This window comes from Dermochelys coriacea, chromosome 7, assembly GCF_009764565.3.
Source record: "Dermochelys coriacea isolate rDerCor1 chromosome 7, rDerCor1.pri.v4, whole genome shotgun sequence".
NCBI classification, from domain to species: Eukaryota; Metazoa; Chordata; order Testudines; family Dermochelyidae; genus Dermochelys; species Dermochelys coriacea.
In genome coordinates, this window is record NC_050074.1 from 96,943,232 (window position 1) to 96,959,308 (window position 16,077).

At 36.2% G+C, this 16,077-nt stretch overlaps 1 protein-coding gene across 1 annotated transcript in view; it reads right to left on the reverse strand.

Moving 5' to 3' along the window:
• The window catches only part of ADGRA1 (adhesion G protein-coupled receptor A1), a 474,014-nt gene that overhangs the window by 37,994 nt on the left and 419,943 nt on the right, over nucleotides 1–16,077 (reverse strand). Inside the window, exon 17 of the mRNA XM_038411116.2 lies at nucleotides 10,559–10,704. Coding sequence (XP_038267044.1) covers nucleotides 10,559–10,704 — 146 coding nt within the window. The remainder of the gene's footprint in view (nucleotides 1–10,558; nucleotides 10,705–16,077) is intronic.

The following is a 16,077-nucleotide window of genomic DNA, read 5'->3' on the forward strand; positions in this document are numbered from 1 at the left end:
CATACCCTCCTTCAAATCATCTGCATTCCCGACTGATAGCTCAAAGAAGGTGTCCAGGAGATATACATACTTGGCAAAGCAGTTAAGTATCTTGTTTACGAGTAAGGAATTTACCTACATAACTTTCTCTTTGAAGTACCTGTAAACCATCTGTATAGATCTGTAGTAAGTATTTTTTTCACTGTTCTTCTAATACAGAGGACCATCCTCATTGTAGATCCAAATTACCAATCATCTCATAAAGACATGGTATTAGACCACCTTTTGTTATTGCACATTATATACATCATAAATACTGAATCTGAAACTATTTATTACTGAAAGGCATACTTTTGCTGAATATATTTATATCTGATAAACAAAAACAAAATACCTAAGTGAATTCAAATATAGTATCCTGGCACAGATTTTCTTCTTCAATTTATATTGGTTGTTGTTAGCTACTGTAATTCATATTTCAATATATAATGGATTAGTAACAAAAAAACCTTTCTTGTAAAGTACTGTACTGTCTATGATATATTTTCATCTACTGTGCTTTAGCCAGTGCAAAAATTTAAAAGGCCATATTGTATTTCAGCAATCTGGCAAGGACTTTGTTGGCAAGCATATTAAGCTTCAAGCCAAGAGCTATAAGGGCTACCGAAATGTAGAGAATGTGTCTGAAAGTAGCTATTATGCATTTTGTCCCCTGAGAGGCTTCTGGTATTCAAGCAATGTGGAAGCCTGGGAAAATACATGAGAATTGCTAACATTTCCATTGTTCAATAATGAATTAACTCAATTACAGCACAATTTGAAAATGATCTAAAATATACATTACAATTATTGGAGAAAAAGAGACAAGTTTCTAGTATTAACTTCTTAAGATTTTCCACAGCTAACATGAGAAACATATTTATACTGTGGCATTAGTTATATTCCTTGCTTTACTACTGTACCAAACTTGGGTGGCAGAGACTAACTCTACCAATGCTAGAATTCATGCTAATGGTCCAAACTATGTTGTCCTCTAAATAAAAGAGTGTACTTGGCTAGAACATGTGGTCTATGATTCATATGATTTCTCCTGAAGATGGCAGGACTAAAGATGTGAACATGGCCGAGAAGAGGATGCGACTCATTTGGAGTCCACACATTTACGAAAGGATCCAATCACCCTTGGCCAAAATTCATCTCAAAATAACTTCATTACATTGATTGGTATTACATTAGGGATGACTTTTCACCCTGAGCTATACATTGATATGGGAAATTTCCTAGACCCTGAGATTAGTGAGATCTCTTGCTAAAGGAACTTGCAACTTCAAATATATTAGATATACTCAATATACTAGATATTTTGGTAAGTGACGATTTTTGTGCCTTAGAGAACTAACTATAAGACTCTTGAAAAGTTAAAGGAGCACTTTTTATGCTTACACATGCTTTGACTCAGTTACCAGAATTCTAAACATTTAATGCCTTCCTTAGAGTCCAGAAAAATTGCACAGATGTGTTTTTATGATGTAGCTTAAACATACTGCATGCAGCCAAACTGAGGAGTTCCACAGGGTGGTATAAGGCAATTATATGTAAGTCAATGTAAAACACTATGTAAACAGATGTAATTTACACAGTAAAGGGTGAAACAGGAAGGGGGTAGAAGGAAAAGAACAAAAGAGGGTTTAATAAGGTAAAAATAAATGAGGCTCGTGCACCATCCAGCATAATTAGATTCAGGCTCATCCTGCTTTATCTCATAACCACTTCTTAGCTGCTTTTCGTTACTTCCTCCCCAATTCCACTGAATTATACCCATTCACAACAATTCACCGGTGTGCAACTTACACAATATTTACCTCACCTCCCAGTTTGGCTTTTTTAAAAAAAGCAACAACCACCTTGGTTGGTAATCCTTGCTGATAAACTAGGATCTAGGGCAACAGCTGAATCGGGGAAGCTGCCGTCAGTATTCATAATTTGCAGTCAGTGGAGGGTTGATCTATAAGAAGGATGTGGTTTGCCAGTCATAAGGGTGGACCCTTAGGGCACCCATCCCTGATATATGTGCCCTAGATGACCCAAAATCTCTGTAGTAAGGTAATTATTATTGCACATTGTTCAAACTGAACAAAAAAGACTATTGAATAAGCAGATAAACCAATAGAACAAAAGTTGCAGCTAATTTGACTTCCATCCAGTCTCTCTGGGTAGTCACAACCTGGCGAATGCATTAACATATAGCTGTAAAACTTTAAACCCACTTGCACCAGTGACTTAAATATTGTGCTTGTCAGTATTCGAGCCATGCCTCCATTGCTTCATATTATTCACACTGAAACAAGCAGGGCTAAATCTATGGGACCAGAGGTTAAGTAAAGGACTTGACCCCTCCATGGCATCATTTAGAGCCCCGTGAAAAGAATTGAGCTGCAAGGCCAGAGGTTTAGTGAAGGACTTGTTACCAGATGTCAAAGAGTGATGGGGGAGATTTTCTAGACTTTGATACTTAGCAAGACTTCTCTCACTGCAAAAGGTAAGTGCAGTAGACAGGTTTAAGTGCTAGATGTATACAGCTGGATACCAATGACTGACTTTAGGGTACCTGAGAGAACTAAAGATTACATTATATCCTCAAAAGGATTAAAGGAGCACCGATGCATATTAATGTATTTCATAAGTGTGGGTTCTGGAAAAGAGTATTTGTAATTTAGTGATTCGATTAGAAATGAAGTAGGTTTTGTGGTTGATTTGCTTCAGAGTGATAATGATATGCTGGGGAAAGCCTTTTTGCCTCATCTTTTAGATAAAACTGAAGAATCCAATGGAATTTATGTAGGAACATAAAATCTAAAGTTATACTGTATCTTTTAGTGAGCTTTCAGATTAGCTTTCCTCTTTGTGATCAATCCTATTTTCTAATTAATTATATGTTTTCTGATAGTCTACTCCATGTTAGCCAATATTGTGTGTGTAAATATATATAGATAGATATATATACACACACATGCACACGTGTGTACGTGTACACACACACACACACACACACACACTGTATAGGAACCCATTCTCATGTATGAAAGTTTGAGTGACAACTGGAATTAAAATTGCCTAAACATTTCCATTCTAGCCCACTGTTTTCAATCATTCATCGTATACATTCAACTTTGATTTTTGAGTTGAAATTTTCCAGGCTTGCACTGTGCCCAAAGGTGATTTTTTAAATGAAAAGTTTATGTTAAATGGTTTAGTCATTTTTTGGAAAGTGAAAATATGAACATTTCCCCATTAATTGTTCTTAAATTATAAATACACGCTTATTTTTAAATTAGTGCCATAAGAAAATTTAAATTTGGCAGGTCAATAGTGCTCACTGAGAAATGCTTCTGAGTGTTCTGGTGAAAACTGATTTGTGTGAGTTACAACCTGCAGAAAATTGCACATGTACATTTTTAATTACAATAATGCTAACCTTGATAAGATGTTTAGCAAAGGAAGGACATATTGCCCATTCATAAAGAGCTATATACTGTAAAGTGCTCTGTAGGAATGCAGTGTCTGAAGCAGCAACCCCTAGATGCCTTATTGCATTCAGTGGGATCTTGGAAGATGTATATTCTGTACACTGCATAATGAACAAGACAAAGCTCTATGGTCTCATTCATTGAACAATTTGGGCCTGCTTAGCAAGTAGGGCTGTATTTGATGACAAGCAGCAATGGGACTATTTATGTGACCTAGGGTTTGCAAGGTTAGTCCCCTGCCAGGCATCCAGTGAATGAGGGAGAGGGGAGGAAACCAGGAGATCTGTTTGTCTTGCAAACAATTCCCAAGCTTTTCCAAAGGGGGGGGGGAAGGGCGGCACTCTGGCTTTATTAATTAATTAATTAATCAATCAATTAATTAATTAATTAATTAATTAATTAGTTCAAATTTTTAAAATTTAACTATAGGTGCCCATCCTAGGTGCTCTAGGTACATACCCAATAAACTAAAATCCACACTATTAACAGAAGGACTGCCACTAAATATACATACTGAGCCCCCACCCTCCCCGGCAGTCTTAAAAAAAGAACTAAAGAGATAGGCTTTGTAGTGTGCTCAAAAGGTTTACAAATCTGAAGAGGAAATAATAAATATGTTGAGAGGAAAATAAAGCTAACAAAAAATTGAATGAACTAATTTAATTATTAATACAAAATTATTTATTTGTACTCTGCGATGGACTAGTGCCCGAAGAAAAAATAGATAAGCTAATTCTCAGTTTTGCTATAAGTGATATGCTGCCCCTGTCGATTGTTGAAGGGAGTGGCTTTCACCCTTTACTTCACAAAATGATTCCCAAGGCCACTGTTATGTGTACAAAGAAAAGGAGTACTTGTGGCACCTTAGAGACTAACAAATTTATTAGAGCATAAGCTTTCGTGAGCTACAGCTCACTTCATCGGATGCATTTGGTGCATCCGATGAAGTGAGCTGTAGCTCACGAAAGCTTATGCTCTAATAAATTTGTTAGTCTCTAAGGTGCCACAAGTACTCCTTTTCTTTTTGCGAATACAGACTAACATGGCTGCTACTCTGAAACCTGTTATGTGTACAGAAACATTAAAACATAAGCTAGTGGGACAATACAACTTGGATCTTGAAAGAATTAAAAACAAATTGGCATCTGTGCCTTATGTTGTCCATGAATTGTCTTCCTTTTTGGAAGGCAACCTGGGTGTTATCTGTCACTGGACTGACCCAATTAACCTAAGAAGAGAATCAGCAGGCCTACGTTTCTGATGCTTCGCGGGAACACATTAATGCAACAAGATTGCTTCTCTACTGACTGAGATCCACTAACAGTTTGATCTGGACTCAATAAAAATAACGGATATACTCACAGACAACGATAACAATTTTGTTAAAGCCTTCAATATGTTTTCAGATGCTGGAGAATGATGCTGGAAAGCAGGAGAAAGAGGATGCTGGTAAAGAAATGGAGGATGATGCTGGTAAGGAAGTGGACTCACCAGATTCTGATATATGTAGCCCTGTGAGTACTGATGAAGTTTTGTCAAGCAATACTGCTGATTGTTAGTGTATATTTTACTTGCCACCAAATAGTTTTTGTTTTTCATACACACTCAACATGGTAGCAACTACTGATGCTTCTAGGGTTCTCACCAAAAACTCTTCATACAAGTGTCTTTTTAAGAAGTGTGGCAGGTAAGTGCTCTGCTTTGAACCAAAGTTCAAAGATTGCTGAGACTGTGAATGACACACTTTGAAAAACAATTCCCAAACCTATCTCTGCGTGCTGGAATTCAGAATTTGATTGCTTTCCACACATTTATGAGATGAGTAATAGGATTTAAATTGTGATGCAGCATCTCCAGATGCCAAAATTCTCCAACTTAGAGCTGGAATTCTAGGTGAGTAGTTGGACATGATGTCCCAATTTCCACTGCACTTGACAAACCACAGGGGAAGGAGAGCAAAGTCTTTCTATGGTGCGGTTCTGCTTACTGGGTTTGTGCTAAAATCCAGATTTTACATGTTTTCTCCAAAATGCAGTTCTTGCTTGGTAGATAATTTGAAGGAGGGACTTAGAAAATGGTTCAGGCATATTTTGACCTTTGATGTAATGGTGAATAATAAAAGTACTAAGTCATTTCTTGTTATTCCTGTGTCATACCTATTTCTTAAGTTGCATTAGCTGCAGAATCAGGACAAGAAGAGGAACTTTAAAAAAAAAGATCTGGTTTGTTGTGACACCTTATTGAAGCCTGTAAATCAAGCTACTACATCTAAAGCTACCACTAATTTTGATGGCTTTGATGATTAGGGGGCATCTGCATCTGACTCTGACTTAAGAATTCTTGGGATGCAATTCTTCAATGATCCATTGCATGAACTGGATAAACTGGACCAATGATCCATTGCATGAACTAGATCCACTGTTGTTATGCTTTTTATCAAATTTAATATCAAAGAGCAAAGCTCTGCTCCTGGGGCAAGAGTATCCAGTTGCACTGGATGAATCCTTTTGCCAAGAAGGAACTGTCTTCAGGATATGTTTGAGATTATGTTGTTGTTGAAGAAAAATGCCCACTTCATGGAATGATTGTACATATGTACATGCTATATGTAATACTCTTATATACAGGGAAGTAAACTTATACATTTATTTACATGTAGAGATTTTTTTATTGGTATTCCATGCTTATTTGTATATATGAATAAAACTTAATCGTTGCTCTTTTTCTCTCTCTTCCATTATGTACTATATTATTTAGGGTGTAGTCCATATATTGACCAAATAATTGCAGGGAATACAGGAGCTGAAAGTACTTGAATATATACTTTTACTTATAAATACATAAATACTATAAATACATGAAATATTTACATTTGTATTTATAAGTGCTTCTGTAATAGTATTCTTAGTTGCTTATACTTAAGCTCTTTTTATCAGTTCTTACAGGAACACTATAAGTAGGGCCAGGGTAGAATAATGAAACAGAAAATTCACCAAGGCTGAATGGAACACAATCACCTTTGCTTGGCACGTTTTTACTGCAGAGGTTCTATTTTAATCTAAAATGACACAAATTTAGCAATAGTCTCTAGCTACACAATCCTTCTATACATTTATAAATATGTCTGCCACGTCAGTATAATTATACAGGTTAACACCCATATTTCCAGATACACTAACCCAGTTTATAGTAGTCTAATATTCTTCTTCTCATCTACAATGTAATAATTCTAACAGAGCTGTTTAATCAATTTCCCCCCCACTCCTCCTACATCTCTCTAAAATGTACTGTGCAGTGTTCAAATTAAACTGGTCAGTCCCAAGAGACCACACTTGAAGCCCATATATGCACCATGTGCGCAACCTGATCCTATCCATGCCTGATAGTGGGATGATGCCAAGGTTCAAAGCCCAGAGCCAACCACTAGAAGAGGACAAAGAGTTGGTGTTTAGTCTGCCATCTGAGTATTCCTCATGTTTCAGGACAGTGGTGAGCACTTTACAAATGCCATACATAGACAGAATAGATTGATATAGTTCAATTTACTCTAAAGCACATCACAAACTATGTTTATATAAACACATGTACAGCAATGACTTCATTTTTGCAGTGTTAATGATTAGACTTTAATTACACAAAATTCAGTGAAGCATTCATTAATACATGTCTTTTAAGCATTCTAAAACATTCATCTGAAGGGCAGTTTGGAAAATGCCAGAATGTTAAGAGTTAATGACAGGTTTCAGAGTCGCAGCCGTGTTAGTCTGTATTCGGAAAAAGAAAAGGAGGACTTGTGGCACCTTAGAGACTAACAAATTTATTTGAGCATAAGCTTTCGTGAGCTACAGCTCACTTCATCGGATGCATTTTCTTTCACTAAATAGTTATGGGCTTATATTTAATCATTGAACTACGCAGAGAAGAAGTCACTACACTCAAAATAATGTTGCCAAATGAGTGAGTTTCAGTAAAAATGTACAAATTTAATAAGCATGTCCTTTAAGTTCCTAAAGCATTTCAGTTTTGGTCACTGTACCTATACATATCAAGAAAATAATCTATAAATGGCCAGCATTTCTTCTGGCAACCAAACACCCATAGCATCTGTCAAGAAGCAGACAAAATATGTGCTTTTTAAAAAAAACAACCCTAGAAGGAAATACATCAAATACTATTTGTCATTTACTTTAATTCTTTAAAATTATTAAATGCTATAGTGATAAAGCAGAAACCTTTTCGCAAGTCATATTTTAACAAAGAATAGAATGAAAAAGAAGTTATAAAATTCAAGTTACAATAAATGCAATAAAATCGTATTGCAAAAATCTCAAAGACTCATCTACTGCAAAACTGACAAGAGAGAAACTGGATAAAAACCACAACAGGTTTACACTGATTTTTACATTGTTGAATTTAATAAACATGTCTTTCTGGATCAAATGTATATTTATGTGTCAATTTTTTTAAAATGGCACAATTAAGCTGAAAATATATACCTGTAATTGTGCACACAATTAGTATAAAACTGCATGCCCAAATGGTAAAATGTACATGCAAGTGGCAAGATAGACTCTTGATTATTTGTACACATATATTTAGTAATTGTATGTGTAACCTCAAATTTCTTTTCGCATACAGAGGTTGAGTCTCCATTTTGAAAATTTGGTATTTATTCAATATTTTCCACTATTTCAACTGCTTTAAAAAGTGAATCAAGCCCTTTTAAACATGCATTAGTTTTTTTTTAAATTTCTTGGTAAATATTTGGTAAATGCTGTTCTACTGAGTTATTTTATATTTCCTACAGTAGAATCCTCCAGTGAATCACAACAGATATCCTTGTCTCCTATAGAAAGAGTACATTAAGAAGGTATATAAACATCCATACGTAAACTGGGAACCCAGTCAATTCTACACATTCATTTTGAGAAAAGAAAAGTTTGTAGAAGAGCAGCAAGTGCAGTTTATGTGATATGCACTCTTAGACATGTTTGAAAGAAGCAGAGATACCAGCCAAAATAGACCTATAAACCTGAATTACTGATAGCAATTTACCTCCTAGTTTTTTTAATTGCCTTTGCTGGTCAAATTATTTACATTTTACAAATGACAGCCCTTATATGTAGCAGTAAAAGGGCCTTAACTCAGCCTCTCTAACGTGAGCACAATTATTTATGGGTGCCAAAATTGAGGTAATTTGTTTGCTTTTACAAAAAATCAGTCCTGAAAAAATTTCATTATCCTTTACTTATGTGAAAATATTTCATACACACAAAGCAGCCAATGTCAGCTTTCCGGTCCAAAAAATTAACATTAAAACCTATTTCTTATTAATATAGTAACAATTTAAGCAGTACCAAATGGATGTTATGGAAATATTTTGGATACATGATACAGAATACTTTAGATATTAACTTTATTGAAAATAACCAAATTAAAATGACCATGAAATTATCTTTGTCTTTCCAAAAGAACAACAATTACTAATTCTGAGTTTGGGCATTCTCTGAATTAAAGGATTTTTTAATTTTTCACATAACATGCCCATTTTCTACATGAAATAGATCCTTCACTATTTTGAAACTAGTTCTAGCTATTATGGAATCACATCAGACATTTCAGTGGTTGAATCTCTAGGACATATGATGCTCTGAGTGAGAAAACTAACTGTAGAATAATTTTAGTTAGCTATTAAACAATTATTTACATGTGCTCTTACAGCTAAAAGTAGGTCTATCATTCCTATTACGAAGTTTAAAATACCTACAATTTATTTTCACTGGCTGAGGAACTCCATACAATTGCCAGAACAAGGGCTCTAATTAGAGTAATCTTTTCTGTAACCTTATTGTCTGTTGTTTTCTTCCAGCTCTAACAGGATTTGAATTTGAAGAACATACAATACACTGGGTCTGTGTAACGTGAAACAATTTTCTTCCTTAATAACCTCACTGCAGTACTTGAAAATTGACAATTATTCATGTCGCCATGAGCAAATAACTGGATGACTGAAATTCACATCTGTGAAGAATGGTATAGTAAATCACAGATCAGCACTCACTCTCAACAAAAACATTTTCCTTTGCTTATCCCTAACACAAAGCCAACCTTCAGTGTGAGTCTTCTCCTTTCCACCAGACAAATTTTATGTAAGTGTTAATCAATTTCATCTCTGGAAAGAAAATATTTTAAAAAGCAGAGAACTAATGATGGTAATAAAGATTTCATTCAATGGGGTCTGGGTTATAAAACACAAATCTTTTTAGAGAACATGTGCACAATGTATATTTCTATATAATGTTAACAGTCTGGCTCATGTTCACACACCATGGCCTATCAAGGCCATATAACGGATTTTATGTTCTCAGTAAAAAATGCTGTTCTAGACATTTTTGTACAGAATTTACTATTTTGGACTGAGTTCTCATGAAATTATGCCCCCTTAGTAAGAATTCTTTTGAAATTACAGCTGTTGTAAATTCAGAAGAATTCTTTCCAGATGGCCTCCTCTACTGAGCATCTTGACAATCACTCAAGTAGTGACGGATCATCTCTGGTGTGGGGTAAGGTGGGTAGTGGGAGGACTGGCATAGGATCTCTATGGAATGAAGAAGAGCATGAGTAAGATTTGTGGGCATAAGGGGAAAGTGAAGGCCATTATGGGCCAGTTTCTGATCACTGAATAGTACCTTACTCCACAAGTGGGCCACAGTATTTGGCTTAATAGGAAATCAACAGGATCCATTGGGGAGGTAGGTGCTATCTGGCATAAATAAGGGAATCAGAATCTAGCTGTATACAACTTCATATATTTCAGTGTTTTGTGTGGAATTAGTCATAACCACTGCTGCAAAGTGGAAGATTTTTCCACATATTTAACAGACATTTCTGTAGTACTCTGAGGGATTCAGGTTTTCAGTGGTCTTACCTATAGTTTTCACAACTAAAGATGACAGCAAATAATGCAACAGACTATTTAAAAGTTTAGAATTGTTAACAAATCTTAGGCACTCAGATAAAAAAAATCAACCTTTAATGTTATTAGTCCATACCTGAGCAATGGCTGTTTTGGATAAGAAGCTTGGTCACTATTTTGGCATGGCTGAGCTTTTTTTGTGACTTGCTTATAAATATTCCTTGCAGTTACTCCGATCCATAGCACAGTGGAGAGGGTGGAATAATGCAATACTATGCCAACCTAAAACAAGACGGTAATAGTTACAGAAATCAGCAAATGGCCAGTAAACCAAAAATACTTTTGTAACATAAGCCTATTGTACAAATGCACAAGTAAACCAGAATAATTTATTTTAAATTAACTGAATTTGTGATTACCTTAACATTTTTGCATCTTTCTGGTTACTTCTAATCAGTGCAAGAGAACTAAAATGATTGAAAAAGCAGGTGGCATCTCTTACTTAAACTAACGTTTAAATTATAATTGCTAATATCTGAGGCACCCAGTAAGGTGTTATGAAATCAGAACACATAAAATGTGTTTTCTGAGAGCATCATTAGTGGCTACTCACTGAACGTGCAAATTTAAGCTTATGGAAGATTAGCTTGGTTCTCCAAGTTTTGTTGACAAGGAACCTGCCACTGCTTTGCTAATTATGTTGCATATAATGCAAATTTCAAGTCTGGGGTCAATGAAAAGGCAAACGTTTTGTCTGAATTTGTACTATCAGCATTAATTTTAGTAAGTTTTGTAGAAGCAGTATTTCTTTTTCCCTCTAAGCTAGGAACAGTCATGTATAACCTGATGAAATGACCTATTAGTAGGTTAGGATAAGATCCTAGCATCTCAGGCATGCTAAGAAAAAAATATTTTTGGTGTCTTTAAAAACTGGCCATTTTAGCCATACCATAGTCAAAAGTAGGTGAAGAAGATTTGCATCTTTTAAAACAGTACTTAGTACAGAAATAAAAGAAAAAGGAGTACAAACCTAAAAGTGTGGCTGTCCTGATCTTTCCAATAAAGTGCTGTGTGTATCATTAAAAGTAAGACAAAAACACCAACGCTAAGATGCTAACATGTTTATTCTGCTAGTAACTGTTATTCATTACTATGGAAATAGTAATTGGAATTTTATCCAATCTACAATGCTTTATTATATTAGCTAAGTCTCCATCTGATTATATAAAATGAAGTTACTTTTGAAGCAATAACCTGACATTTTGCTGTGACAAGTAAAATATTGCTATAATTGGAAAGCCCATACATTTTTAAAGAATACAGAGAATTGCTGAATAAAGCTAACACAAATCTATTATAATGATTTATCTAAACTAGAATTCCATTTTTGCTTAAGTTGAAACAAAATAATTGATAGAAAGAAAAAAACATGAATTTTGTTTAGGTTTAATAATACATCGTAATATTTATATATATGCACAGCAAATATTAATCAAGGCAAAGGCTATTGGAATTCTTTTCTTTTCCTGGGCTTGTCTGACACGTTAGACAGGGGAGAGTATGGACTTCACAGTGGCTGTCGCTTGAGGTGAGAGAAGCAGAAATAAGAGAATGAGACATCTATGCACCATCAGCTGGCAGATGTTGCCAATTCAGTGGCTAGTGCTGTCTGGATTTATTTCATGTGCAGCTCACAGAAGAGTTTTGCAGGGACACAGTGAGTACTAGTATGAATCCAAGGGGGATGGGAATGAGAAGAAAGAATCAGAAAAATATGAAGGACTAAATTGATTACATTATTCTAGCTATTTCAGTGTAGGGGTGAGGCTGTGCATTGTATGATTATTCAGAAAATATATCAAGGGTTTAACAAATGCACGAGCATGAGGGATGAATCTAGTGTCAGTATATACAAATGTGTGAAGTTCAGACAATATATGGGATGATAAAATTCCATTCCCTATTGGTGTACCAACAGATATGACCAACAATATAAATTAATGTGGATCCTAATAAAAAGTACAATAAAATACTAACATCAACCATTTCACTGCACTATCAAAGAAGCAACAGAAATGTGGACAGAATAGAATTTCTGTGTCATACCCTACCCACATGACTTTTCTTTATACAATGCCCAACTTTCAGAGATTAGTCCCCTTCAGTAACAGCAGATAAAACACGCTAACAAGTAAGACAGACCATAAATATTATTAGCTGTTGTGCAACCTCTTAAATACTAAGCCTATTAAAAAACCTATTGGTATTTCCTGCCTTTAATAGAGGAGAACATGTTTTCAGGCCCTGAATGGCTAGTAAATTTGAAGGATGATGGTGGCTCCAGACTTATTATTTAGCCAGACATATATGCAGGCATTCATAAAATATGCTCAGTGCAGATTGGGTAAATGCATTTGACTTCTATATTCAAGTCAGAAGGCAACAGTGCCTTTTTTTTTTCATAGATTCTAAAGCCAGAAGGTACTATTGTCATAATCTAGCCTGATTGCCTGTTTGTGCCTTCCTTCACTCCATAAACACTGGATTAGAGGACAGATTTTTTTGATGTTAAATATGTATTCAATAGAACAGACGTGTTTGTCACACCTCATTTTGGAATATGTCAAGTGTTTGTAAGGGTACCCTCACTCAAATCCAGATACAGGATATGGGAGTTCAAATGTATGTGGTGGGTATTGAAAATCCTAATGGGCTACATGTTTAAGGTGCTGACTGGGGTTTGGGTTTATTTGTGTAATATTGTGTTATTGGATTTGGGCCTAGGGCACATGGACAGATGCTATATAAAAATCCAAACAAACAAATAGATTAAAAATTAAGTAGTTTAAACACATGAAAATATGCTTACAGTGGATGTGGTGCTCAGGTTCATCATTGTGTACAGATGATGTACACACTTGCATGATGGGCCCTGTTTCCAGTATGGAGAAAAGGGTAAAGATTGGGGATATTAGAGTAGTGATATTTTATCACAAGAGAGTTTTGTGCTGAGAGGCCTGTGTGTGTTTTCACCGAAAGCTACCAGCCAGGACCATCTATATATGTTATAGCCAACATTTCTTATGTTGTCTAATAACTGCAGTTGCTAAAGCAAAAATCCTCATTTTTCCATAATTATTGCATGGTCTCAGTTTTTTCAAGGCTTTTATGTTCTTGGAACTGTATCAATGGAACATACAGTGAATGTAGATGCCTATAGGGAAAAGCTTATTACACTTTTTTAAAGCAAAAATTTTGAGAAGATGTTGTATTTATTTCCTCCTTTAAAAAACTGTTCAGTGTCTTAGAGGTAGCTTAAGAACCATGTGATGTTACAGTTGCTATGGTAATGACTAGTCTCTTATTGATTACTAGAACAAATACTTGAGTAAACCTGTACGATAGGGGTATCTAATGCTCCCTTGGACAGCCTTAACTTGCGTTTCTTTCTTGTCGTCAATTTTTCCTTTTTAAAATGGCAGACATGTCCTAGAGAAGATTGCCTTTAATTCACTTGCTTCTGTTTGGTTGTGGCTGCATATACCCCCTGAAGCCCTGGAGAGCTGGGGAATTGCTTTCAGCGAAATGAAGGAGTTGATTAATCTATTTTCGGTACTTATATGGTCACCATCACCATAGTAGCTGAGTGCTTTGCAATCTGTAATGTAATTACCCCCCAAACACCGTTGCAAGGTAGGGAAGAACTATTATCCTCCTTTTACAGACGGTAAACTTAATCCCAGAGGCCCAGATCTGCAAAGGTATTTGGGTACCTAACCCCCAATAAACCAAAAAACTTCTACTTGGTTGCTGCCTAACCCTATAGGCATCTACATTCACTTGGTGCCTACATTTTTGCATTATAAGTTCCCTAAGCATCTGTGTTACTGCCTCTGGGCATGCGCACTACTGCTTCATTCTGGGTACCCAGATGCCTATCTCCTGCCTAAGTTCTAGTGTGCTCAATAACTGGAGGAAGAGAGGCACTGCTCCGCCTAAAGATGGGTGTGGAGCCCAATTCAATAGACAGCCGCGGAGGCTGCCTAGATCTACACAAAACAGAGGGTGCAGGGGAGGGAGACTTTCCTTATAACCTTTAGACTAATGCTTAGAGCACTCACCCAGGATGTGGGAGATCACTGGTTCAAGTCCCCACTCTGAATGATACGGAGAAGGGATTTGAAGAGAAGATCTGTCACCTCTCAGGTGAGTGCTCTAATCACTGCACTATGGGACATACTGATGTGGGTTTCTCTCTCAATCTTTTCTGCTGAAATTGTTCCACGTCAATTGAATAATTAAATATTAATTGGGCCAGAGAAAGAGTGAGAATGACGCTATAGCAGGGGTAGGCAACCTGTGGCACGCAAGCTGATTTTCAGTGGCACTCACACTGCCCGGGTCCTGGACACCGGTCCGGGGGCCTCTGTGTTTTAATTTAATTTTAAATGAAGCTTCTTAACCATTTTAAAAAACTTATTTACTTTATGTACACCAATAGTTTAGTTATATATTATAGACTTATAGAAAGAGACCTTCTAAAAACATTTAAATGTATTACTGGCATGTGAAACCTTAAATTAGAGTGAATAAATGAAGACTTGGCACATCACTTCTGAAAGGTTGCCGACCCCTTCTCTATAGCCTAGGACACGCCCCTGAGAAACAGATCACTGGCAGATATAGGTGCTTCCCTGCTGCCTAGACTTAGGCACACATCTCTGAGAGGAGGGTAGGGTTTAGGACACACCCATCTCATCTGATGATCCGCATCTCTCACTGGCTATTTTAGGAACAAGACTGTGACCCACAAAGCCTGAGTTAGGCACCTAGGTTCCTTATACAATGAGTGGATTGCCTGCCTGTCTCTCCCCACTCACTGTATAGGAAATCTAGGTGCCAAACTCAGGCTTTGTGGCTTGCAGTCTTGTTCCTATGATTTTCTAGGTACTTAAAAGTTATGCATAATATTGCAATGCTTAAGTCCATTTGTGGATCAGAGTCAGAGAGATGTGCTCAAGATCACACAGCAAGACTGGGGTAGATTAGAGTGCTGAATTCAGATCTCCCAAGTCCCAGGACAGCACTCTAAATCAGTGGACCATCCGTCCTCTCTTTACAAATGACAAATAATGAGCATTTAATAGGTAGCAAAATGAGGTAAACGATTTGAATGGGATTTTCATGTCTGAATGGAATTTTTAGATGTTTGGATTTCAGATTCAAATAAATATTGTACCACAGAGGGAAGTAATTGGTTTTCTTTAGTTCAACTACTTGACATTCAAGGATATAATAAGATGAATTAGTGGCCTAGTGCAGAAAACAGCCCTTGTTCATACCATTAATTCTTTCTCCTAAACTGGGATCATTGTGAGACACTTAATTCTGGGGTAGAGCAATGGTTAAACTCAAATATTCTGCAAAGACACCTGCTAATGAGGTAGAGCCTTAAGGAAATTCACTTTATTATTTCACTTAGGTGAAAGAGTTGTAATGAGGTTTTGTCATGTGCTTCACGGGGTGTGAAGCTGAGTGTGGTGAGAAAGCCAGGAGAAGATTCACTCCACAACACTCAGAGCAGTGACTCCAGGTTTATTCCATCAGAAAAGGCTGCATTTGGAATTTTCCACCAAGCATTGCACTATAAAACAA